This window comes from Coturnix japonica, chromosome 12, assembly GCF_054131305.1.
Source record: "Coturnix japonica strain WE chromosome 12, WE-NBRP24, whole genome shotgun sequence".
Classification (NCBI taxonomy): Eukaryota; Metazoa; Chordata; class Aves; order Galliformes; family Phasianidae; genus Coturnix; species Coturnix japonica.
The window spans coordinates 3,067,333-3,093,327 of NC_140674.1; the positions used below are offsets into that span (position 1 = coordinate 3,067,333).

The following is a 25,995-nucleotide window of genomic DNA, read 5'->3' on the forward strand; positions in this document are numbered from 1 at the left end:
TGGCCACTTCCTTTTCTCCTCTCCATCATCTCCTTGGAATTGATCCTCTTTTTCTCAACCTGAGCAAGTTCAGACAACCAACTACAGGAAACAAAGTATGTATTTCTACTGCATTCAATGACATTTTCTGTGTAAAGCTGTCTACTCTTTAGTGCTGAGACATAAAGAGACTGGTTTGGAGCCTTTGCTCAGCTTCCCAGAGGAGTTCTTAAGAGTGGACAATGAATTCAGGGCCCCGGGCTCAGCTTTGTAGCTGTGAGCACCGTGATTTGAGGAACACCAACTTCAGCTTTCCCAGTGCAGAATCCTTTGAAAAGTATTGCAACACTAAGTGGGGAACAAGCCACGTTCCAAGAAACTTCATTAAAACATCAGTTATCAGAACCAAAATAACCCAGAGGAGAGGCACAGGTAAAGAACAGAAAGGCTTTATTATATGAGACATCATCTTACTGTTGTCACCATACTGGGAAAACTGCTGTGGTCTCAGTTCGGGTAGTAATGCAGGAGTAGCTCCCTGTACCTGGGCTCATTTGGTATCAGTGCCACAGAGTTGCAGCATATTCTCGAACCATGACTAGACTGTTACTTTTGTGCATCCTCCTTTCGGTTCCTTGCTTGACAACAAACCCCCCAGCAGCTCAATGGAAGAGCTATCTATCTGTCTATCTATTTATCTGTCTATCTCTCTCCACAGCACTTCTCTGCTATTATTTCCCTTCAAAATAACATTTTTTCAGCATTAACTTTTCATCGATGGGACAAATGTGTTACAGCGAGATACTGGCAACAGTGGCCCTGCCACAGCAGTGCCCTCTCTAGACTGAGGATCCACAATTACACCGTTACCACACTCATCCCAATTTTCTATTTTTCTTATTGTTTTTCTTACTCATTTCCCAGAGCAGGCAGGGTCAGAAGCAGCTCTGTCTCAATAATCAACTCAGTGTAAGAGGCTTTTTACCAGCAAGCACATGCACAGATCCAGAACACAAGTATCATCCTCTCATGTGCTTCCCGCAAACGACTGTAGTACTTCACATTCTGAAGCCTGGTGGTGTGAGTGTTGTGCTGTACTTCAGAATAGGTACAGGACTCTTTAGGAGTACTGCAAAAGGCCTCACCAAACGTGTCCTTCTGGTTCCTCTCCTTTCCAAATGATTTATATGTATATATATTTTAATAAGGTCTGAACAGAAGAGTGTGATCTGCGCTAAAGAGAAGGAAAAAACAACCAACATTCTCCACAGCATGGTCCATCTTATAATTGAAAACAAATAGTGGTGTGTGTGTTCAAGTGCATACATCAACTACTACAATGGAGGAGCAGAATAAAAAAAAATAGTTCTGTAACTTACACTGGATTAAAAAAATTCTTCCTTTCCCAGCTCCAAAGAAGGTGTGTAAACATTGGGGTGAATTGCAGCAGGTTTCCTTATTTTCCATCTCCTGGCTTCAAATAACATTCAAAAAGAGCAAAGTCAAATACTGTTTTTTGATAGGAGGAGGCCTTCACCAGTGTTACTTTATCTATGTGATTCAAACAGGCCAGTATGATCTCCAATAACTAACTTCAGTCTGTTGGCAGGCACATCACACTAGAAAAAAATCCTTCTAGGGTAAGTCCACTTAACCTCACCTGGAACAGCTTGACAGCAAGTATAAAGCACTCATAGGCTACAAACCATCGGGGGGACCATCTGAACTGAAAATCCAACAGAGGGGGAAATACCCTAAGCTGGAAACTCATGCTCAGTAAGTTCATGGTTTGATATCCAACCCCTCACATCTTTCCCTATGGAAAAGGGGGATTGGCCTTTCCTCTGCCTTTCTGGAGTTACCCCCTTCTGGCACCCACCATCAGTGTGTGCTGATTCAGTTACTTGCTTTGCCACCAGTGCCAGCACTGCAAATTTAAGGGACTGTCCCTGTTTCTTTTAACCACATTCCCTATGATTTTGGGTTAGAGATTTGGGCACTGCCCTGTACAACAGTTTGAATTTTGCAACTGATGTCTTTTAGACTCCCCCAGGACATTTACATGATGTATAAAACAGTATTTCTAGACGAATATCTAAGTCAGGATTCTCTTTAGGGGGAAGTTCTTACAGCACAGAACATCTGTATAAAAACACAATAGGCAGAAACAATCCCAACCTGGATCTCTAAAGAAGCAGTGCATACAGAGCTACCTTTCGCTTCAGCACAGAAATACCAGTTGGGTTCCTGTATTTCAGCTCTTCCAAGTCTCTGTGTTCCAGGGAGCAGACAATAACCCTACAGAATGAGGGAAGGAGGGTTTGAGGATTTTAAGTTCATGTAACTACTACAGCACCTTTAGGAATTAACACATGGATACGAACTATTAAACAAAGAAAAACACAACAACAAAAAAAAACCCCAACCAATTTGGGGTGACCCATCTTTGGAGCAAAATGTTTTCTTGTCAGTGTGTTAAAGGAAAACAAATGCAACTCAGATATTCCAAAGTTCCAGAATCAAATTGGAGTAATGTGTGAGGAAACAGGATGATGAAAAGACCGAATGTGAACTAAGATCTAAGAACTCCAGAGATTTATACTCATGTGACAACATCTGTGTTTGAAGAAAAATGAAATTAGTGAAATGTACATGATGAAAAGCTTCCAAGCTTCCACAGCTTCTTCTACCAGCAAACAAAAACACATTCATGAATCAGTGAACCACAGCAATGGGAAGGCCCTACTGGCTTGCAGGTGGACTTGAGCTTTGAGCAGAGGAGGCAGGAGGGCACTTCTTTTATTTCCAGTCAGACAGGCTGCGAGGAACAGAACAGTCAGGTCCAATGCTCTGATCCCTTTGTAGGCATTTGTATTTGGGACGGGCATTTACACAGACTCTGGTAGATTTACATGAAGCCAAACCCTCAAAAGTTGGGCGATAAATGAAGACAGGAAACAGAGATGAAGCAATGCTGGATTTGATTAAAAAAATAAAATAAATCAAGGGCATACCAAACCAGTGCAAGGAGAATTGTTGACTGAAAACTGGCTGATGAAACAGCATCCCAATTGAAAGCACGATTCAGAGCCTTTTAAAATCACCTGGAAAAATAAACTCCATCAGTTGGGGCTTGGGCTTAGGTTCCAGCCAGCGGCTCACTGGGCTGCATTATCCAGGCTCTCAAATGAGATCTGAGGCAAACACAGGATCTTCACCAGTGGTGGAAGCAGCAACAGCAGAAGGAGCAGGATGGGGCTTTTCCAGTGGATTTTGAAGTTTTTTTCCAGAAGGCTGAATTCCATCACGGGCTCTTTCATCTCCACCACAGGTGCAAACGAACGGTAATGCTAATCCCAGCAATCCAGATCTTATTTCATATGCAGAAATTAACCCAAAGGCAGGTAATAAAAATGCACACATCATCCCATTCAATTATTCAGCAGTTTTGCAGACATACTGGGAAAAAAAACCAAACAAATGACCAACAAAAATCCTAGCTTTCCATATAAAAATTGTCTATGAAACAGTCTGACTTGAATTCTTCTCCATGGATCATAATTCCACATGTGCCACTGCATCTGTAGAAGAGGAGAGAAGAGTAAGCACTTCCATTTCCAGCTTCCTCAGTCTGCAGATTGGTTTGAAACTTGACATTTAAATCCCAGACTCTTGTTATTTGCAAGACTAGCAGTGGCTGAAGAACCATTCCTACTCGCTGTGTATAACAGCACTTTATATGGGCAAAGCTAAGGCCGGGTTCATGACACTGCATGAATATGGATCTTTAATGGAACTGAAACATGGGTGAAGTATATTTCTCTGTTCTCTAGGTCTCATCAACAAGTGAAGTTACACCTGCCTCACTTAGCGAGGTGCTTCAGTCCTTGCTTAAATATGCAGGTTAATTAAAACATCCTCCACGCAAGCCCTTGTATGGTGCAGGCTTACAGTAAATGAGTGTGAGACTTTATGCCAGTCCAAACAGGCAGGAGGAGAGTCAGAAAATTAGGAAAACAGCGAGAAACATTACCTTGTGTGTGCTGTCCTGACATCTGAGCTGGTGATCCTGTTTCTTTTTCTTTCTGGAAAAGATTATGGAGCTGTTTGATTTCTTGATCATAGTCCTGCCACTCTGGGACGATCCGCATTGCTGCTTGCAGCTTGGGCTCTTTGGTCATTGGGTTATTACACTGCAAAGAAAACACACAAACTGTTCAAACACTTGATGTACAAATAAGCTTTATTTACTGAATAGGGGGATGCTTCCCCCTAGTGGAACTGATGGATTGTTGGTGAACACTTCCTGCAGGCCAGTATTTTGGCCAGACTAGAGCATAAAGTCTCTTCAAACTCATAATGCTCTAAGTAAGAAAGATATGTAGAAGAAAAAGGGAAAGAAAAGTATTGAAAACATTAAAGGAACAACAGAGGGTAAGGAACCTACATCTGGGGTGGGGAGGTGCCTCTGAATTGGTCACAGCTTCTTACTGAGACATAGGAATGAAGGAGCCATTCTCTACTCACCAAATCAATGGTTTTTGCTCTCTTCTTTGACGAATCATCACACCATGTTTCACACCAAAGCCATTCCTGTGGCAGCGATTTGATCGGCACCTGGTGGATCATGTTGTTGGGCAAATCCTGCAGTGAAGAACAAGATGGAGTAGCAGTTTCCTCAGTGCAGGGCAGGTGGTGAAGCTGTCCCACCACACAGCACTGACAAGTTTTGTAATTTCTGAAAACAGAGGGGTTTTTTTTCCCCAGAGCCAATGAACAGCCATCGATCAACACCAAACAAAGCCCTTTGAATCCAGTGTCACACCTGTACTGGGTCAATTTGGAAGACTGTTCTCAAATGAACAAAAGCATTGTGTTACTTTTCCCACATATGACAGGCCTTACTTGCACATACCCAAGGCAGTACACAGCAAAGCGCCTGGGGCCAGGTAGCTCAAAAAGCAAGTATTCAGCTGTGTTATGTATTTGTTTTGGAGTATACCAGAGAAATAGACAGTCTGAAGGCATCTAAGAGGAAGGTGTTGTTTCCACCCACCATGTGCATTCCATTCTATGTTTATCTATCTCATTTGAAGGCCGGGAGTTATTGGGAGTGCCGCTGGCATCAGACAGTGACAGAAGTTTAGCCAGGAAAGGAGAGGTCTTAACCTGCCATCAGGTCACAGTAAATACATTAAGTACATACAATAAATACACACCTGATCAAGGTTAGACAGACTGTTTGGATCCTGACTGAGGCCCTGGTACTGTCCTCGGAGGCGGTCTCCAGCTGCAATCTTTCTGAACTTCTTCAGATCCACAACATACAGAGCACTGCATGGAGATAACACAATTAGCAGTGACATTTGACTGATGGGTAAATTACCAAAGCCTCAGACTCTGAGATTCAATACATCAAAACAATTTGATATACTGCCACCAAGAATTATCTAGCACAAGGCAGGAAAGCAGTTCTAACTAATGGCATGGAACGTTCATCAAAATTACTCAACAAATCTTAGCTTCGCAGTCACTTCTTCCAACATTTGTTATTATCAAAGGAAGATGTCTGTTTAGTTAACGCTTCAGTTCTCTGCCTGTAAAAGCTGAATCACACTGAAATTAGCTTCAGTTCCCTAGTGCTTCCAATTGGACTAGAGGCAATAGAACCTTAGAGCAATAGGGAGCAAAAAGTGGTTCGAAGCAGTGCTGTGTACCTCAGCTAGCTCTCTGCTAACTAATCAGTAACAAAAGTTTTCCACTTCCATTTTGAGAAGACAAAAATAAACAATTCTTTGGTACCTGATATGGTATTTCCTTCCAGCTAAGTGGCTTGCCCAGTATCCTGACTTCCAGAACCTGTAGCCATCCATCTCTCTTCTACTGTCACAGAACGGAGTATATCCATAAGGAGCACCATCTAGATTGAAATCTCTCAATTCCTTGAGATCTGTGCGCACAATCTGAAGCAAAAGGATATTTTATTTGTCAAAGCCCATCAAGGGCTATTTTGATAAGCTAGTTTGGATTTAGTTCAAACTGAGCAGCTAATGGGAGAATTACCTTTTACTCTGACATCTGCATTACCATATATAGTACAAAAACAAGACACCAGAGGTTCTCTTTCTCCCATTAGAGTTGGATCAACTGAACTGGAACTTCAAGTACTGACTGGGGTTTGTTTGGCAGCTGAGGTGCCACGTTATTGCTTAGAAAGCAGCTGTAATTCTCACTCTAAATGAATTTTGCTATGATCCTTTGTTTCCTTTCCTCTTTAAAGTCTGAAAACCCTTCATGGATGAATGTTTTTTAATGTCCCTCTGACGCAGTTGCTGCAGCTGTAGCACTACTCTAAAAATTCTGGTTGAAACAAACTGTATTAGTGTATCTGCTATTAACAGAGGAAAAAGAAACACCAATACCCTAAGAACAGCATAGCTTGGAATTTACCCTAGCTGATACTTATGCTAAAGTCACATACTTTTTGGTTCTTAGCTGACAAAGGATCACACTGTCTATATGCCAGAATGCCTGGGGCATTTTATATTTATGTATTGATAATCTGTACTTCACTATTTCAGATATGTTTGAAGGAGTGTTCTTGGCAGTTCTCACTGCACACGCATCCCCTGCGTTCAAAGTGTTTGGGCAGTAAGCACAGACAAAGCCACCAGGACACTGCTTGCTTTGCAGCACAGCACAGCTTTGTGCACGAGGGAACTGCCTTCTGGCTCCTCTGAAAGCCATTCAGATCTGGCCAAGCTAAAATCCAGCAGGAGTGGGAGGAGGAGAGTGTCTGGGGACTGAGGAAAACACTGTGTGTGGTAAGAGACCTGCAGGCTTGGGGAACAGGGCTGGAACCGCACAAGTATCAGGATGAGATGGAATCTGTTTGGCAAACTAGCTGGAATCACAGCAGTGAGAGAGTGAGGAGCCAGCCAAAAGAGACAGGCCAACAAAACCAAGCTTTGTGGGAGGAAAACAAGCACTGGCTGAAGCACGCCAGAGTTACAGAATCAGCCTTCAGTCAGGCCTGCAAAGTGTTCAGACTTGCAACTTTTGTAATACAGAAATTGTATTCTAGAGCATATTATTCCTACAGGGGAAAAAAGGAAAAGATTGAGTTACTCCACCCTGCGTTACCTGATCAGCATCCACAAATAAGATTTTATCAACAGCTAATGGGAAGAGCACATCTAGAAAGAGGATCTTGTAACCCCAGATGATTCGTTGCTTCTCCGTTTGCTGGTGAAGCCAGCGTGGCCATTTGTACTGGACAAGCTCATACTGGAAGTTGTACTTCTTTGCCATGTATGGGATGAACTCCTGCAGAGGGAGGGGGAAAAAAAAAGGAGCTTATCTCAGTTCTTTGCTCCTCTGCTGCAAAAAGAAAAGCAAACGACAAGAGATAGATTCCCATCCCATAATAAAACATTAGGAAGGAACTGGGAGAAATGCTTTACTAGAGCAACATGGCCCACCATCAAATCAGGCAATGTTCTCATCTGTGAGGCTTCCTCCAACACTGGGCCAGCACAGATGTTGCTGAGACATACTGGCAGAACGCAACTGCTAGCAAGGATGGGGGGACCACACTACAGCACCTCCCAGGAGCAGCCACAGCACAGCCCACAGCTCTTGCAGCACCACAGGCACTGCTGGTTATTTCCCCTTGAGCTCATAAGCAGGTAGGTTTCTGTAATGCTGCTACCTAGTATTAGGTGTTGGAATTTGCTGATTCTTGAAATACGGTTCTGTTGTTCATTAACCTCTGCACTCTGTGTTGAATCCTGCCATTTGATTCATGAGGAATCACAGATAACTGACAAATATTTCCAGGTGTGTTCCACTCAGAGTCCAGGGCACTCTAGCATGCACTGCTTATGCATTCTCATCCATCTGAACACATGCTTTTAACATCTCCTTCTTCGGGAGCTCTCTCCATACCTAGTTAGAGCCCTCGCTTCCCTGCTAAATATTTTCCTATGCTCTTTCATCCCTCATGTATCAGACACAGGTCTGTAACCCCAGTTTTCATCTTGAACTCTGCACCTTTATCACACAAATCACAGAAAAAATATAGTTGAAACCCAAGTATCATTTTCCAATTACATGCTGTTCTCTTCAATATTTATCTTTGGCACAAGTCTACTCTCAGCCTGACTTCCTTCTAAAAGGATTCCTTGTGAAAACAGAAGGTATACAGACAGGTAGCTGCACATGTGGTTATGTAACAGTATGATGCACAACTTGAAACATCTTCCTTATTTACTTTTCCCACTACAGAGTATGTTTCTAATCAGTAACAAACCTTGAATGTAGGTGACAAGTAGTTCTTCAGAAACCAGAACTTTAAGGGAGTCTTAGTGTGTTTCAGCACAGACAACATCATTATGCTATCAAGAGAAAAAGATAAAACATTTGGAGGAATAGCCATCACGTGCTCGAGATCAGCTGCACACAGATCACAAATTGCTATTTCACACCATTAGACCAACTGCAGTACAAAAGATTACTGAGCTCAGTGCATGAAGAAAGAGTGGACAGCTTCAGCCCATCACAGACTGCTGAACTCTAGCAAGAATGAAAAAGCCTGCTGGCTTTCTGGAGCTGCTGACAACACAAAGTCAGATTCTTCTCCAGAGCAACGACTTGCACATTCCTAACAAAACATTCCTATCCAGTTTTTTTGTAGCTAGAAATTCCTAGGGTAGACTGAATTTGCTAGATAGCATATTGCTATTCTGAATCTGATTTCTATACAGACAGATGTTCCTGTTGTGAAGGAATTCTGTGCTGCTGTGGTTGTGGTTTGGGTTTTTGTTTGATTGACGTTCGTTTGGGTTTTGCTTTTGTTTGGTTTTAAATATTCTTGCAAATCCTGATCTTTTGACTTGTAAACAGCAGAGCACATTCACCATTTGAAACCCCAGAACATAAATTCTGAACTGACCGTAGGAACCTTTCATATAAATGTCCTGAAGCCACAGAGAATATATTTAATACGTCGTCTTTATCCTGTTTCACATCTTCATTCTTTTGTCCTCCTGTGAATCCCCTGAAAGGACAAATGTATTCATGAAGGACAGGTAGCGAGGCCTAGAAGGAGTGCAACAGACTATAGATTACTACAGTGCTGTTTGCCATCCCTCCCCCTGGTCTGTGCATCATGGTCCACAACACAGGGCAGTGCAGACACAAACATGGAAGCCAGCGAGCTTGCAATTGGAAGATGCCTGGCTGAGATGCAGCTCCTGGAAACGAGCAATGCTTTCAGACTTCCCTACAGCACACGTGGTATGGGAACAGCAGCAGGACAAAGCAGGAATTAATCTCTCTAGAAACCAAGGGGTCTTACAAAAGATACAGTTCCAATGAGTCAAGCCTTAAGTTCAAGCTATTCTAATAGATGGCTATGGACTATCACAGGCCCATCTGTATCATTAGGAGAACAAATAGCTTTCCAGTTGAACAGACTTGCAGGTTATTATTGAATTCATTTTTACCATTTGAGAGATTCCCAAAATCCAGATTCGTTCTCACTGGTGCCATCACTCAGTAGATCTTCGTTCATCATGTCGAGCTTTTTCTGAACCTGTGAAAGCATAACACTGCTTGAGAGAGTGGAATTAGACACTGGGCAAACAGCTCGGAGCACTTCTAGCCTCAGTATGAATTGTGTCCAATTAGCTGCTATGCAACCTAAGCTGTGTGGAGAAACTGACATCAGACACTGAGGGCGTGATAGCCTAAATGGTTAAAAACACTTTGTTCAGAGCTATTTGGGGATCATCCTCAATGAAGGAAACTGGCAAAGAAGCAGCTCAAACAAAGCAGCACTACAGTCAAAAAAGAAAAAGAAAAGCAAAACAAATGTGAGCAAAACTGTTTCTCATGTGCATGCAAAGAGCACAGCAGCTGCATCTCCTCTGTCAAAAGGAACAATCCCAAGCCTATAGATAATTCCCTCCATTACAGATGCTGTAACATGAACTTTGCCAACTGACTCTAATTAAGCTTGTAGGAAGGCGTCATCAGGCCCTCAATCAGTTTCTTCCCCCAGTGCAGCTGAAGCAGTCTGTTTTTAAGAACTGCTCTTAAACAGTTTATAAACTCACCTTCACTTTAATAATTTTGCTCTTGAAGTTGTTGAGAACGACAATAATTTCATCAGCTTCAGGCGGAGAATCTGTGCCATCGTGGCTGAAAATACATTAAAACCCTTTACTGCAAAGTAAAAATAAGTTCTTTACGTCTTCTACAGGTTTTTCTACACACTATTAAAGCTGAGTATTGTAAGATAGGTTTGAGCTGTGACAAAGTAGTAGCAAATACAGACACATTCCAGTACATACTTAAACACAGACCAGGTTTGGTAAAGAAATGGATTTCTTTCATCTTATGCAACTTATGTGCAGTACAAAATGCAGTCTGCCAACCAATTCATTGCACGTGGGCAAGTGAACTGTTAGATTCACATGTAACGGTGCCAGTATGATTTAAAAGATTTCCCAAGGAAGAGACCAAAGTATTTCTTGTATTGTCCCACCTATAGATCCTGTAGATATCTTCAGATCTGCCCTTCCTGAGCCTCAGAGTCCATGCGCCAGGATTGGCCTTTAACTGGAAGTAACCCTGTAAGGAGAAAAGAACATCTGTCTGTTTCCAGAAAACACAGCCAAGTTTGTAAGTCTTGTATTCTGTCCCACTGATTTGTATTTGGAAATAGTTACTTGTAACCCAGCTGATTAATACAATTAGGAGCTTACAATGCTAAATTCCATATGAGGAATGGCTCTGCTTGGAATAAAGGCTGAGGAAGTTGGGATTGTTCAGCCCAGAGGGCTCCAGGGAGACTGCACTGCAGCCTTCCAGAAGTTAAAAGGGAGCTCATAGAAGAACACAAGGCACGTTCCCAGTCTCTCAGGTCCCTTCATAGCTCTTCATAGTACGGACTGTGAGGAACAGGATTAGTAGATACAGCATGCTATACCATGATATACACTACTGGCTTATCTAATGAGAAAAAGCCCACCTCCAAGTCATCAAGCAGCCTTTTCCCCAACTACATTAACAATTTCCTCTTATTTCATGCTTCCTTTGTTTTCTACAACACTGACCAGCTGAAGAACAACGTGGTTCCGATACATCCACCAGCAGCCGTGGGATGTCGCTAATGTCAAGTACCCACAGCCCATGTACTTGGAAATATTTTATGCAGGTGGTTGTGCTGACTGCACGACCATCATCCTTCACTGCCAAATGGAATCATACGCTTACCAAGTTGGCCATAACAATGGTATCCACAATGACAGGATTGCTTGAGGTTCCCAGGGTGAACTGCAGGCCCCGAGGTGGCTGCCCAGTGGTGATATCGTAGCAGTGTCCTTCCAGAAGCAGATACTCCAACTCATACTCCGCAGCAACAATGTTATCCACCTGCAAGGAGAAGACAATGCTGAACTCAGCAGTAACACAGAAGTGCAGTTTATTTTAGCGATCCAGTTATTCTCCTAAGACAGTCATATTAATTAACTAGCACCTACCTTACTTTACCAGAGTAGTTCTATTGAGTGAATACCCAGAAACCCTCGAAGAGTGTGGCTCCATTGAACATGTATTGTTAAGGCTGTTCCTGACCAAAAACCTCTGGCTCCCAACTGGCTGGATGTCAGGGTAAGAAAGGGAAGGACTGTTGCCTTATTTTACAGTTCTTTTTATATTTATTGTGGATTTAATCAATAGGTTGGTACTCAGGATGGTGTTTTGAGCAGACCTGCAGCATCTACTGCCCCCTCTCTCAGGCTTTCAACGCATTTAAAATTGAGTTTGGGGGCTATCCAGAGGCCAGCTAAGTAACCATTACTACAATAGAAGAGTATTTGGTTACCTCCTTAAGTAATTCACTTCATGCCCTGAAGTTCAGCATTTGCTACTTCTCATTACATGAGAATTTCTAACCTTTGGCTACATGTTTTCAGTGCACATCATTACATGCCAGTGCTGTGCATCTGTAACCACTTCACAGCCCACTACTTGCAGAGCTTCTAACAAAGAGTAGAGACCAAGTTAATTGTTAACAGCAAGAAGTTAATTATTAACACTAACTTATCTATCCTACTGAAGATGAAATGAGAATCATGGGCTTGTACATGCAAATATTCCTCCCATTTCTGTACTAACCCCCAGCTCCTTGGTCAGAATTTCATCTTTCTGCATGTGGGGCAAAAGCCCAGGTCAATATTCTAGAGGTCCAGCTCATGGCCTATATATACATACACACACACACACACACACACACACACACACACACTCAAAGCAGCACTTCTGTTTGGTCTGCTTCCAGCCCACAGCATTGCTCACCCTGTGGCACCCACCAGGCATCCACAAGTAACAGAGGGCAGCAATTTGTCAGCAAGCTTTGGTTGATCTGCAGCCCTCCTATAGAGTTTAGAGAGGTCTGCAACCGTGACAAGCGTTAAGATCAACTCCTTCATCTTTATTAGTATTTTGAAATTCTAAATTTCTTTCCAATTAGAAAAAATAATCCCTGGAAAAACCAACATTTAAATGCAACAACAGTAATGTTCTGATTTCATTTACCTCCTCTAAGTAAATATTATCAAGGTCATACGGGGTTCTGACAGACTCCACCATCCAGCTCTCAGGAGTATTCAGGTTCAAAGTGAATAATGGAGACTGAGGCATATCCAAAAACTTGGCGATTGGTCCAGAAGCAAAGCTGTTATCTGCTGTGAAAGAAATTTCCGGCTCCAAAACGTAGCGATAAAAGCTGAAATCCCAGAAAGAAAAGATTTTAGCTTCCTTCTGCCAAACCTGGCTGTACTTCATGCTTTGAACTTGCTGACAGCATCAGCTTTCCCAGAGCTCCAACATCTCCAAGCATTGCTACATGGAATTTTTATTCCCTACTGTATGCAGGAGGCTTTGCCCAAAGCAACATGCTTAGAACAAGCAGAATTTTCACCTCACAGAACAAAGCAGAAATCACATGAAGATCAGTAAGTGATACAACCCTGCTCATATACATAAAAACCCACCCAACTTGCAAACCAGTACCACCATCTCATACCACCCACAAACTCCTGGGTTCTCTGTGGGAACTCATGTTATTGTAATTAAGCTGAAAGCAGTTATTGAGACCTTCTGATAGTTCAAGGGGTTTAACTTTCTCTCTCTCTGGGCTGACCATGTTTTGTTGTGCTGTTGTTGTTGCTGTAGCTGTTGTTATCGTTAATATGGGGTGGTGTTTTGGTTGGTTGGTTGAGTTTTCATGTGGATAGAATTTTTTTTTGGAGGGCTGGAAAAGCGGGAGCATTAAGGGTTTGAGAGATGCAGCCCAGCAGAGCTGTGGAACCTGAGGTCGTGTATGGGTGGCTTTCTCCACCAGGCTACATCCCAACTTGTGACAGGGCTTCCAGACAGCCATTGACAGCTTCACTACATTAAGCATATGCTTCTGCTTCCATACTGCTCTTTTTCAGCTATCAGGCAGGTTGTTGCTTTGTTTTAACCCTGTAATGGCATTGCTTACCTTTTTAGAGGCATGTCAGAAAGTTTTGACTGGCAGTTCATAAACACCCTCAGGTTCATATTTATCAATTGGTTCAATACCTACAGGAATAAGAAAGAGATATTCCTTAAAACTCCAGCTAGGAAAAGAGACACACAACCTGCTCATTCTGAAGCCTCTCTTTACCGCACTCATCTAGTTGAAATTAGATCAGCCACATGCTCCCTCATCTGCAGGCATTCCTTTTGGGATGCAGAGACTTTCTTCCTCCAGAGTAATGACTGCAAGCTAAACTGGTAAAGTGGTAAAATTAAAAGCTGTCTGGATGCACAACTTTGTTAGTGCGTAGTACACAGTGAGTGTATTTCAGCTGCATCATTAGAAGGCCACTGGTCACTACAGAGTCAAGGAAGAAGACAAACTTTTCAAAATTACAGAGTTGGAAAAGAAAAACTGTTAAAAATTGTTATAAAACACACGACAACTCTGTATACGTACCAAAAGTAACGGAGCAAGTCTTTGAGCATCTCTGGTAACAGGATCAACAATGGCCACAACATCAAAATACGTCTCCCCCTCTTTTGGTCTTAGTTTAACTGCACTAAACAGAAGAAAAAAGGATTATTAATTATCAAATTATCAAATGAATTGAATAAACACAGGAAAAAATACCATCCATCTCCTCTGAAGTCAAAGTACTTCCTAAATGCTGCGCATGTTCTGAAACTGGACAGATACAGACACAAATGTACATACACACACATACAGATAAGTAAGCAGACATGCATACATCATGAAAACCAACCCCATTCTGAAAGGTGTTATGGACTTCTTATTGATGCCTGTATTCATTTATTTTTAATGTGAAGTGTGATTTAAACACATGACAACGTTACAAAACAAGGAAGAGCATATTGCTTAGCAAGCAGCAGCAATCCCATACCTGTATCTCTCTTCAAAAAACTGATATTCAATTCTTGCCTCTCCTTTTGGTTGAGCAGAAAGAAGAGCATCCACTTTCATTACCAGGTCACTTGCACTGAAGGAAAAAGAAACGAGGTTTACAGGTATTCAGAAAAACGCATGCATATGTCATATTTAGGTCAACTGGCAGCAAAAGTGGCTCTCAAAGGAATTGAGATACACAAGCTAGCAGCTCTACCACCTCTCCACAAAAGCATTCTCCACATTTATGATAATGTTGGCTTGAGAAACAGAAGCATGCAAATAAATGATTGATGCTTCCAAAACCAGAAATTTTGCCCAGAATACGGTGTCCTTACTGTCCTCACCTTACTCTAAGGATCCTGTGAAGTAACTCTGAAGATTTAAACACGTGTAAGGGTTAATCTAGCACTGAGAATTTAAATGGCTTTCAGCCTTATCATTGAAAGTACCACAGGGATTGGCTGACACCGAAACTGCTCTCATTTCAGGATTCAACAGTGCTGCAGGCACTGCATCCCTCAACCTCACTAACCTCTCTCAGGCCTGTAGGAGACTCAGATCAAACCCATCTTTCACAGCAGCCTTTTTAAACCACGGCTGTTAAGTACTAGGAAGCAATGGAGAAACTTCCAAGAGAGGGGGGTCCTATCATTAAGTCATAATTACCCCAGACACCTTCTTCCTCATTATTATTCCCATAATTTTGCAGCCCAGCATCATGAGAATACCATACTGAATCTTAAAATATAAAAGCTCTTGAAACTTCAATGAATATTGGCACATACACAACAGCTTTACTGACAAGCAATGCGGCAAGAAAGGTCTTTCAAAGCCAAGCACCATCACAGAAAGATGTAATGCTAAATATGATGGAAATTATCTTCTTAGCGACAACCTCCATCCCCCAGCTCCCATCCAGCACCCCATGCCTACAGACATTGGATCCACAGATACCGGCATCCTTGACCCTGAAGACATCTTTCTTTTGAATAGCTCATCTATTCCAAGAATTATCAACAATTACAATTTTCATTCTCTTCCTCTTTTTTTGGGTATTTCTCTTTAAGAAGCTAAAAGCAGTTCACATGTTTCTGTAGCACTGACAGTGGAATAGGTTATTACATTTTATACTGATAGGCCAGCAGCAGTTAGCTGAACTGCAGATATATTCAGAAAGCAGACCCCAGTGTCTCATCTCCTTCCTTCTTTTAAATAAGTAACAGTAATCCTACACAAGAATTACAAAACCCTGGCATGTAGGAGGCAGATGATTCTAAAACAGTGTGTCAGCTAAGACTTAGCTAGAGGAAAAATCCACTAGAAGTCTGAAGGCTTTAATATTAATGAGCACTAAGCAAGCTTTCTCCAGGCTGCAGAAAGCCACATTATCAGGATGGCACCACTGTTTGTCAGCCTCTTCATGTTTACTTACAGATCTTCTTCAAATCCCAGCTGCTGAATTTGAGATTTGATTTTCTGTCCTGATGTCTTTAGGATGATATTCTCAAGGAGGTGGAAGTCATCCTGATTGAACATCTCACCATCCTCTAATGGGCCAATTATCTTTTATACAGGGAGGGAAAAAAGAGAGTTCAGCATTGTTAGGTAAGAGCTACAGTGGGAAAAAAATAATTCAAAGATAGGTTAAATAAATGATCCAGCTCAATCTTTACAGGTGTCAGCTGTTGAGGTAAATATGACTGTCAAAGGCAATGTTAAACAGATAATTCTATTTACAGCCATGAACAAAACACCCCCAGATAAAGCCATACAAAGCATGCTTAGAATTTTCAATGACTGCTTGATTTGCAAAAATATGGCATATTAAATTATATGTGCAATACATCTTGAAAGGTTAACAGAATGCCAAGCCAATGGCAATAGTCCAGCAAATCTCACTCCTGAGGCCTTCAGAAGCCTAACCTTCAAAAGTACTACCTAGGCAGCTCTTACTACTTTGCTACTGAGAGGTAAAGAATGCCACAACACATCACTTGATTTTTTTAACCCATTAAAGTATACAGCAGCCATGGAACCTCCCTTCTACTAACAAGAAAGGAGGTGACCAAAGAAAACACAACTGATTACTGGCAGTGAAATATTGCTGTTACATAATTTGCCTAAATTTAAGAGGTCCTTGTAAAAAGAGCCAGTGGAAGAAATTAAGGCACCAATATTCAGTTCAATGCCCAATGAACTGAAGCAGCACAATTAAATTTGTCATCCTTTCTGGCTCCTGGACTCAATTCAGTGACAGCAGGAGCTCAAATGTTACCGACAGATCTGAATTTGTATGCAACACCAACAACTAATGGCTCACAGTACCAAGAAAAGGTCACTGCACATCTGAACAAGTAACTGGGAAGCAAGCCAACGACCTGAAGGAGGCCGGCTCCCCACATCCCATCCCTAGGTCTGAAAGCACATCTGATCCCTGCTGCTCAAGGCCTGCATCTTTCCCACGAGTGGAATCTCTTTCAGCATCTGATCTCACCCTTCCATTGCTGATCACAGCCCTCTGCCCCTTCTTCAGCTTGAGAACGTCTCTGCAATATACAGCATGGGACAGAATGAAATCAACTTTGGGAGATTCAAAGGCTTCCTTAAAAATATTGGTATCCATACCCTGAAAAAAAAAAAACAAAAAAAGAAACTTGTCATTAAAATGTGGGGGGAAAAAATTACACCTCTGAACACATTTAAAAACATATCTTTTTTGTTTGTTTGTTTCCATGCAAGAACATCTTAAAACCCAGCTAAAATTTAATAATAAATATTAATAACCCTCAGGCCCCTTTTCCTGGTGATCTTAAACCCAGTTCTTGCTGTCAGTGAACGGTCCCAGCCCTGCTCACTATTGCTATTCAGACCATTCGTTCCATGCATTTGTTCTGAAGTGATTTTTGCCCAACCACTTAAATTTAGTTTGAGAAATGTACTTTTCCTCTGCTGTTTAAAGAGATCATGAGATTGAAATCCTTCCCTAGGTCCCAATACATGACCCACACAAACAGATCCTTTCAACTGTCTTCCTTTGGCATTTTAATGTTGTGTAGCTTTGACGTGTACGAGGATTTACTTCGCATTTAGACAGAAGGTTATATTTAGGGTGAGCCACACTTTCAGAGAACACTCCATTGTCACCTCACCTTTAGTAGTATGAACGTGCAACGCTAAGAAATTTGTGGTAAGAACAAATACCCTGTCTGTGCAAACACAAACATCCATGCTTACCCCAACTGCAAACTCCAAGATGTCAGCTCCTGCCTCCAGTGCCTTTGCAATTTCTTCTTTTGCCATTTTGGTGATGAAGTTCTTGGCATTATTTGATGTTTGCGTCTGCAGAGCTGCCCATATGGCCTTAGCAACAATGGTGTTGCTGCTGTTTGGCTCTTCACTGGGGTTATTAATCATGCTAATTCGAACATTATTGCTGGATTTCTGTATTTAAGCAAATACGAATTAGGAAAGTTTCAGGTTTTGTTTTAAACGAAAAGGAAAAAGTCTATAATACAATGAATTCCATTGTTTAACTGCAAGTTCACCTACAGGCACCACTGTGCCAAGAATCTTCCGCATAATACTGGCCTGCATAAGAGAGACTGGACCACAGCCAGCACTCAGAAAGCTGGCAGAAGAGCGATTTAGCAGTAAGCTACGGATTGTTATCATTCAGTTACCTTCCTGGAACAAATGGGACAGAGCAGAGAACAGTGCTCATGTTAATCTCCAAATAAAACCAGAGGTTTTTCAATTTAGAACCGGGAGCTTAAAAGAACATCTTTTCTTTTCCGTATCAGAGTAAGACCAAGAAGAGGAGGTCAGAGATGTGCTGGCTCCTACAAACAGGGTGAAGATGGAAAATGGAGAATTGATCTCCACAGGGTCACACAACATAATGAAGCACAACTTGTGTTTTTCAAGCCTCTGTCTACTGCTTTATTATTGCTGCTAAGTGGCGCAAGTGAAAATACCACCTACCTGATGTTTAATGGCATCATATAACAACTGCCTTCCTGAAGGTTTATCAAAATCACCAACAATCCAGAAAGTCACCGGTCTAACAAAAGAATCATCTGCAGGAGATAAACGGGGGGGAGGAAAAGTAGAAGGTGAAATTTGAGAGGAAAGCTTCGTTTGGAGGAAGAACAAGGTCAACATGCAAAGACTTGAAACAGAGTAAAAGAATATATGAAAGACCCAGCTAAAGCAATGCCTGGCAAGAGGGGAATTGAAGAGTTGATGCAATATTAGAGTTCATTTACCTCATTCAGTAAACCCACATAAGACAGCATGTACTTGTGTTTCTAAATTGGATTATTTATTTTTTTAATACCCATTCAATTTAGAATTTTTAAAAAGAACCCATAAATAACGTACTGATTCCATCCAGAGCACAGCACACTGCTTCTACGTACCGAAACTGTTAGTTCACAAAACCAGTTGTATAGAAAGATAAGGAGTGACAAAGCAAACATGCATTTAAACAAGCTTTCTTCATTTCCTTCTGGTACTAAGGCCAAAGTTACAAAGAAACCAGGAAATTCCCAGAACAACAACGAATGGAAAGCCAAAGCATGATTTACCATAGATCTCCTTGGAAGACATTCCTGGTCAAACAGCAGAAAGGAAAGAGGGAAAGGAAAGAGACATTAATAACTTGATAGTGATTCTAAAATGTACCAAGAAGCTGCAGGACTGTGCTGGACTGAATAACTAAAGCTCAGTTCCAGCAAGCAGCACATTTGTGTTAATTCTATCAGAATAAGCTTTGACTTTTTCCCCCCTATCGAATAGATGGATGCTTTATTTTTACATGTTAGCAGTAGTTACAACACATATTACCAATAGCATGAAGATAGTATTCTTAAGACCATTTGCAAGGTCATTTGTGGGACTCAAATGTTAAGAGTTTACCTTGCCCCTTCAGAAACAAGCAAGGCAGCACTATTTCAGTACTGCTGCTGAGCCATCAGTATGTGCAAAAATAAACGTGATGCAGATTACTATGAGTAGAAAACAGTTATTAAGTACCTTGAGTGACAAAAGGGGCAGCGACCCAAAACTGTGACATTGCAGGACTACAAACTAATACACATTTAAAATGAGGCCTAGGTTTAATTAATAATCTACACAGGGAAAGTGAGAAACTTTTCAAGATTAAGTGACTGAACACAAACCAAAGGTAAATACAAGAGAGGAGCAGAGGCAGCATCTGGGAGATGTGTGAGAGCCCAGCAAGGGGACAGACAGGAACAAGAGGAACTGGTTCAAATGACAGCAGCTCATCTATGATTCCTAACAGAGAAGAGTATAGGAAAGGCTTGACTAAATGCTGTTACGTCTGTGTATGCAATTCTTACAATGAGTAGTAGAGCTGAGTTTTAATGCTAACAGGGGACTTTATGTACACTGCAATTAAGCCAAACTACCAGTGGAAAAGCAGTATATGCACCAGAGATATGAACAGTTTTGCTCCACATAGATGTCAAGCCCTATAAAAATGTTAATTTTTAACACCTAGATTGCAGCACTGCCCACAGGCCTGAACAAGGTGTGTGACATGTGCTGTATGCATGCTTGGAAACACACAAAAATAAAGTGCAGTTCATAATCCATGGTAGATGTTACCTTTCTTTGTTAAGTAGGTCATGCTGTTTGCCACAGCAGCTGTCTTATCTTTGGAATCCAACGTGCTGAATCTAGCAAAGTCATCCACATAAAAGTTATCTGAGGAAGAGAAAAAATATTTAGATATCAAAGCAAATAATTTCCATGTAAAATGAATGAAAATTCGCCCTTATTACCAAAATATTATGAATACTTCCCATCATTTTTTCCTCATGATAATGCGTTTTAGATTTGATTTCCACTGTTAATACACAATAATTGAGGAATTAACTGAAATAATTGTTCAAGTTAATTTATATAAACAACATACATTTAAAAGAGCCACTGAGTTACTATTTTTTCCAGCAACTCAAGTAACTGTGTTTGCAGTCCTGCCATTATTCTGCAGCCTTGAGAAGTTCTGCTACATGTCACAGCAAATCCTAAGTAATTCCAGAGATGCCTGTCATTCTCAGCTTAAAAAGAGGCTAGAAATAAGAAACAAACTGATGCTTTATACATATTACATGAACGTGCTGTTCTGGACTTTTGCTCTCAATTTCACAAGTCATATTCCCTTGAGGATTTGTATAAAAACAAAACAAATTCCTGCTGTGATAAATCTGTAACTTTTCAAGCTGTAAGTAATATATCAGCCAGCACTACAGCTACAGCGTTACTTGGGGCAATGCTTTGCCACTAGAGGTTTCCATTGGGACAGCAAGTCTTCGAATCAGGTACTTTAGGTTTAATGCAATGAAAAGCATCCCTTACTCATTGCTGTCAGATCTAGGTACTCTCTGTCTGACATTAAGATCCTTGAGTTAATTCTTGGAACAACGTTAGGCTGGTTCATGATATACTCAACCACATCTTGGTCATTAGATAGTTCACCCTGAATGAGAGAAGAAAAAAAAAAAAGAGAAAGGCAATATTTATTATATCACACGTGCATGCCATAGACAACTTAGAAAATATAAGAGAATACACAAGTAAAGGTGCTTGGTGTATCATGTATCTGGGGGGACTTTTGAGTCAGTGTTTAAAATAATCCTTTCTCTCTCAGCACCTACCAGGTACACAGCTCGTTGGAAGATGCTTGTGGTTTCCAGGATTTTGTGCATTGTCACCGTCTCCAGGTCATCAGGATCCAGCTGGTCTTTTTGAAAAGGCATCCCATTGAACAGCACCACAGGGAGAGGGCCTACACCCGTCTGCTCGTAGTAACTCTTCGCTGCCTAAATCCAAGGAAAGAGGTAACTTTACTGTGTCAGCCCATTACCACAAGGATTCAGAATATTTCTATATAATATCCAAAAAACATCAATTTTAAACACACTAAGATGTCCTTTCAGCAGCACATAAAACACTGCCTGTATCTTGCACAACCAAGATGCTCTTGTCTTTCAGTTTCCAAGCAAAAAATGCTGCCTTATCACACAGAAATGCACTTGTGTTAGGTTGCTGCTTTTCTTTTGCTTGGGCTCAATGTAGTGTCTAGCACGTTAACTGAGAAGACTTCTATCATTCAAAACTGTCTGCCTCCAGTGGGTTTTGGCCCCTGAGAGAGCACTCTTCCTTCCACCCTCCTACATACAAAGTTGGAATGCATGTAAGTAATATATCATGCCAGAATGAGAAGAGCACCCATGAGTGACAGGAAAGTTATCTTCGTTCCTGTACTATACAGAAGATTTTAGCAATATTAGATTGCAACATGTGATGCATACTATTCATACATTATAAAGCTTTGTGCTGAACATAAATTCCTACAGCACTATGAAAAGTCATTCTAACGTGATAATGAAATAGATACATGCTTAGCAAGAAAGTTGCATCAAGAAACTGTATGTGGTCATCAATTCCAACTGTGTTGAAGCAGAAAAGTGACAAATGCTTTAATTCGTGAATTCTTACCTTTCTGTTTTGATCATAGGCAGAATCAATTCCCAGAACACTCTTCACTTCCACATAAGGATACTGCTTCTCAAGAACACTAACCACATGCTCCACCTTCAGCTGATCTCCTGTTTTTACTTTGTTATATATCTGGAAGGGGAAAACACAAGTTTGCAAATGAAAAGCGCTTTAAGAAAGGTAAACTGACCTATCATCTGTATTCCAGTGATTATGTTAAAAAGTAAATATAAAGCTTCAAGAGCTATATTGCAAAATATATTTTCATAGTTATTCACCTAAATAAAAACTCCCTAAGTATGAAGCTACAAATTATAAAGAACTCCAAGCTCTGAAAATCACCTTGCTTTACCCCTTACAGTCACATCAATAAGACTGAAAGTAGCTACATATGGACTTCTTTAAACATCTTGCACCTTTGATTACAAAAGAGATTGGAGAAGGAAAACGGTTCTGAGAAAAAAAAGGCTTAGAACTCAAGACATCTCAGAAACAATGGAGTAAATCTCGCGTGTAAAATAGCTAACTGATCATTTCCTTCCTGAAGGCAAAAGATTTTGCTTCTTTGACTTAGAATGATGTATTTAAAAAAAAAAAAGAGAATAACAGTCATAGTCTTCAAGTTACCTGCGTGACCCAGCTTGTAGGTTTACATAACAGTGTCAAACCATAAGAGAAAATGGATTAACTAATACATAAAATGTTGATTTCTAAGGCAAAAGTATGCAGGAGGAACTATTCAGCTGAAAAAAACCAGATATATTGAGGGGATACACCCACTTCGAACTCATTGGCAGAGTGAGGAAAGAGGTAGGAAAACTACACACAAATCTTATATACATAAAAGCACATTTAAAACATTCATTCCCATTTTAAATGAATACTTACAGACATGACTGTCTGGAATGCATAATTATTGTCCATTTCTTGTGCCACGTAATTGTACACCCTGAGAAGTGCAACGCCAGGATCCTGAAGTCCATCAACATCGTCACAGTCATTAACCACAAAGACCAGTCCTATCCTGCAACCAAACAAACCCCCATATCTTGAAGCTATCACACTAACAAATAATCAGCTATTCATACAATGCTGGAATACAATCATCATAGGCAAAGGCCTTTCCTTTAGCACGCCAAACAAAATGATTTTGAGCAGAGTGGCCTGGAATCAACATCACAGTCTTTAAAGGTGAGTTGATCAGAATCTTGCTTTTCATGTCTTTCACCCATAGTATTTGCTTTTAAGATTCTTCTGGACTGTTGGAGTAACTTTTATTCAGCCCAGCTTTGCTAATAGCAAAAGTAATATGCAAAACTTTTTGAAGAAGGAACAAGGTTCAGTAAATGCCCTTCCCAGCCACCAATACAAGTTACTTGATGCTGGTGCAGTGCCCTTGCAGAAAGCACTTACCCTTGTAAAAGTCACAAAAAATAGAGCTGATGTAAAACAAATTCCCATAAAAATACAGAAATTACCTCAGTGGGATGTGGTTACTGAAGAACATCTCTGCCACATTCAATAATTCTGCTGTGGTCTCATGAGTAGGATCTACTATCAGCACCTGTCCACAAGAAGGCAAGATAATGGGCTTTTTATTCGTGTTACAATTGCAGAATTATCATAATCCCATTTTATGCATTGCCAGAGAGATGAGATCCACTAAGCCATGGTTTCTACTATAATCCTGAAGTCCAAAATCATAATCAAAAGTACCTCATCTGAGCTGCTGAAGTGCTACCATACAGCTTTCACAAACCCTGTGCTGGATCTGACCACAAGCTGTAGCTACAGACTGGGCACCCCCAGACTGAAGGGGCACCCATGAGTAATGTGAGGACTGATAATCGTCTTTTGAACTTTTGGTGCAAGAATGCTTCCTTACTAATACAACTGAAGCTGCTCTTAACCCTGTTAAGGAAATATTAAGTAACAAATGTGAGGGATTTCATTAACCAATATCAGCTTTTAACACAAAGCTGAAATGCACACAAATTCTCATTTGTCAAATGATAGTACATGGATGTACAAGCAGCACACACGAGACCAGTCTAACATCAGAGAATCATGCTCAGTAATCTCTGAACATCAGCTATAGCTCACTAGTACAAGAAAAACAATCTTTGAGAGGAGCATACTACCTCAAGGTATTTAAATGGTAAGGAAGCTAGCATACACTCCACAGTGTTAGAGCTAATAGTCCTGATGTTTATAAGCATACAGGCAAGTAACAAAACAACAACAAATGCCAACACGTTTAATTCCTGGTCAGATTGTTACTTACCAAGTTATGGAAGTTTTTTCTGATCTGTCTGATCACCCCTGGGAACGTGGGACGCAGCAGCTCCTGCACACTGGCAGGCCAGGAATTATACCGGCTGTCAACTTCCAGATTGTTGATCCACTAGGAAAAAATAACTGCATTTTAATGACTGCCAGTCATTCTGCCCAAGTCTGAGATTGTACAATGCTTTAAAATCAAAAACTATAGCATGAAAAAATTTAAAACAAACAAAAAGTTCTCCTAAGAGCTTAAGAACACACAGCTCAAGGGCACGCAGGTTATTCCTTATATGAAACCACACACACCGAAATAGCAGGGCTTCTGATGTCCACCGCATAGTCTGAATCTGATGGCTGGATGTTCAGCTTCAGAACATTGTGCAAGGAAAGCCCCTCGATCCCTAAGCTGTGCAGACCTTCCATAACACGGGCTTCATTGCGTAGCACATCAAACAAGCTGGAAGGAAAAGAAAAGCAAATCTGTAAAGTTTAAAGATAACAAAAAACTGACCTTATCCTAAGAGTAATCAGATAAAAGGTATAGACAAATCTGCCACATGTATGCATTACTTGTTGTTTCTCACTTATTCCTAACTCTCCTGAGATAACTTAAACCTATTCTTTTATATTTCTAGGAAACGCCACATTAAATAAAGATAAGGCATGATATACATGTGTAATTTCAATTCCACACTACTGAAACTGATGTTGAGAAAGATAAAGGGTGGCTTTCAAATGAAAGACTTACAGGGTCTTATCTTTTGAGAATCAAATATTCTACTGTCTTCAGAATGAAATCTGCAGACAGCCCTTGGAAACCAAAGTCTTGTGTATTCACAGGACAGATCACAAGAACAGTACAAAGGTGACTTTTCCCAGCCTGATATCCCAGGACACTGCAGTTTTCACAGCAGTTTTTTTGTTGTTGTTGCTGTCAAACAAGCATTTGCATAAGGGAAGGAAACACAATTTGCTTTTTGCAAAAGTTAACAATTAAACCTAGTCTAAATACAGACACTGTGAAGGAGGCTCACGCTGTCTAAATGACTCCACGCACAAGCAGGATGCTAAGCAGGATACTTTCTTTAATGAAAAAGAAAACACTCCTACCTAAATATGTCCTGAGTGTCTAAATCAACGTGCAGCCCATTGATGAAGAGAGCAGAATCCCCCGGCTGCAATCCTAACGTTCCTTTGAAATACTGAAAGAAAGCAGAAGGCCATTAGAAGAATGCTGTGGTCAGAACACAAATAGAGAGTTCAGTGAGTCGAAACTGTGGACTTTACCTCCATCACCGCTACAAACTGCATGACATGACTTCTCAGCTACAGCCTCTGTTGACTTGATGCACACATCCATGCCAGAGGAAGACAAGTGAAACTAGGTAGTGCATAGACATGTATGTGGGACTTCTGTTTGTTTCTATGTGACTCAGCAGTAGTTGTGGGAAGTCCCTCAATGGATTTTTAAAACATATCCAATTAAACTATTGGAAACGTTTGAGTGAAGCCATTTGATATTTTGATGAACAATGAAGGAGAAGCATAGTGCTTGGACATTAAAAAAGCCTGATACCATGAAGAAGAGCAAAGCAATACATATAGCTAAGTAACATGCATGGCTAAGTACCCTGTGAGGTACCAAGAACAGGAAAGAAGCATCTAATCAGGAAGAATTTAAGTATTTTATTGAATAACAATGCTCCCAGAGAAGAGCTGAGAAC

At 40.9% G+C, this 25,995-nt stretch overlaps 1 protein-coding gene across 1 annotated transcript; it reads right to left on the bottom strand.

Moving 5' to 3' along the window:
* Positions 1–141: 141 nt before the first annotated feature.
* On the bottom strand, positions 142–25,564 carry UGGT1 (UDP-glucose glycoprotein glucosyltransferase 1). The gene is made up of 36 exons (XM_085513722.1): positions 25,559–25,564; positions 25,382–25,473; positions 24,578–24,728; positions 24,273–24,392; positions 23,467–23,552; positions 22,877–23,012; positions 21,989–22,120; positions 21,145–21,309; positions 20,846–20,966; positions 20,093–20,191; positions 18,443–18,537; positions 18,011–18,049; positions 17,696–17,902; positions 16,956–17,087; positions 15,894–16,024; positions 14,457–14,552; positions 14,186–14,239; positions 14,012–14,114; positions 13,535–13,614; positions 12,583–12,772; positions 11,260–11,418; positions 10,529–10,614; positions 10,098–10,182; positions 9,486–9,574; positions 8,933–9,037; positions 8,291–8,375; positions 7,123–7,305; positions 5,782–5,942; positions 5,199–5,313; positions 4,507–4,623; positions 4,013–4,172; positions 2,726–2,797; positions 2,632–2,665; positions 2,193–2,277; positions 1,640–1,705; positions 142–207 (listed from the first exon to the last, which is right to left on the bottom strand). The coding sequence occupies exons 1-36, from the start codon at positions 25,562–25,564 to the stop codon at positions 142–144; spliced, it is 3,903 nt and encodes a 1,300-aa protein (XP_085369848.1).
* Between the last annotated feature and the right edge of the window lie 431 nt (positions 25,565–25,995).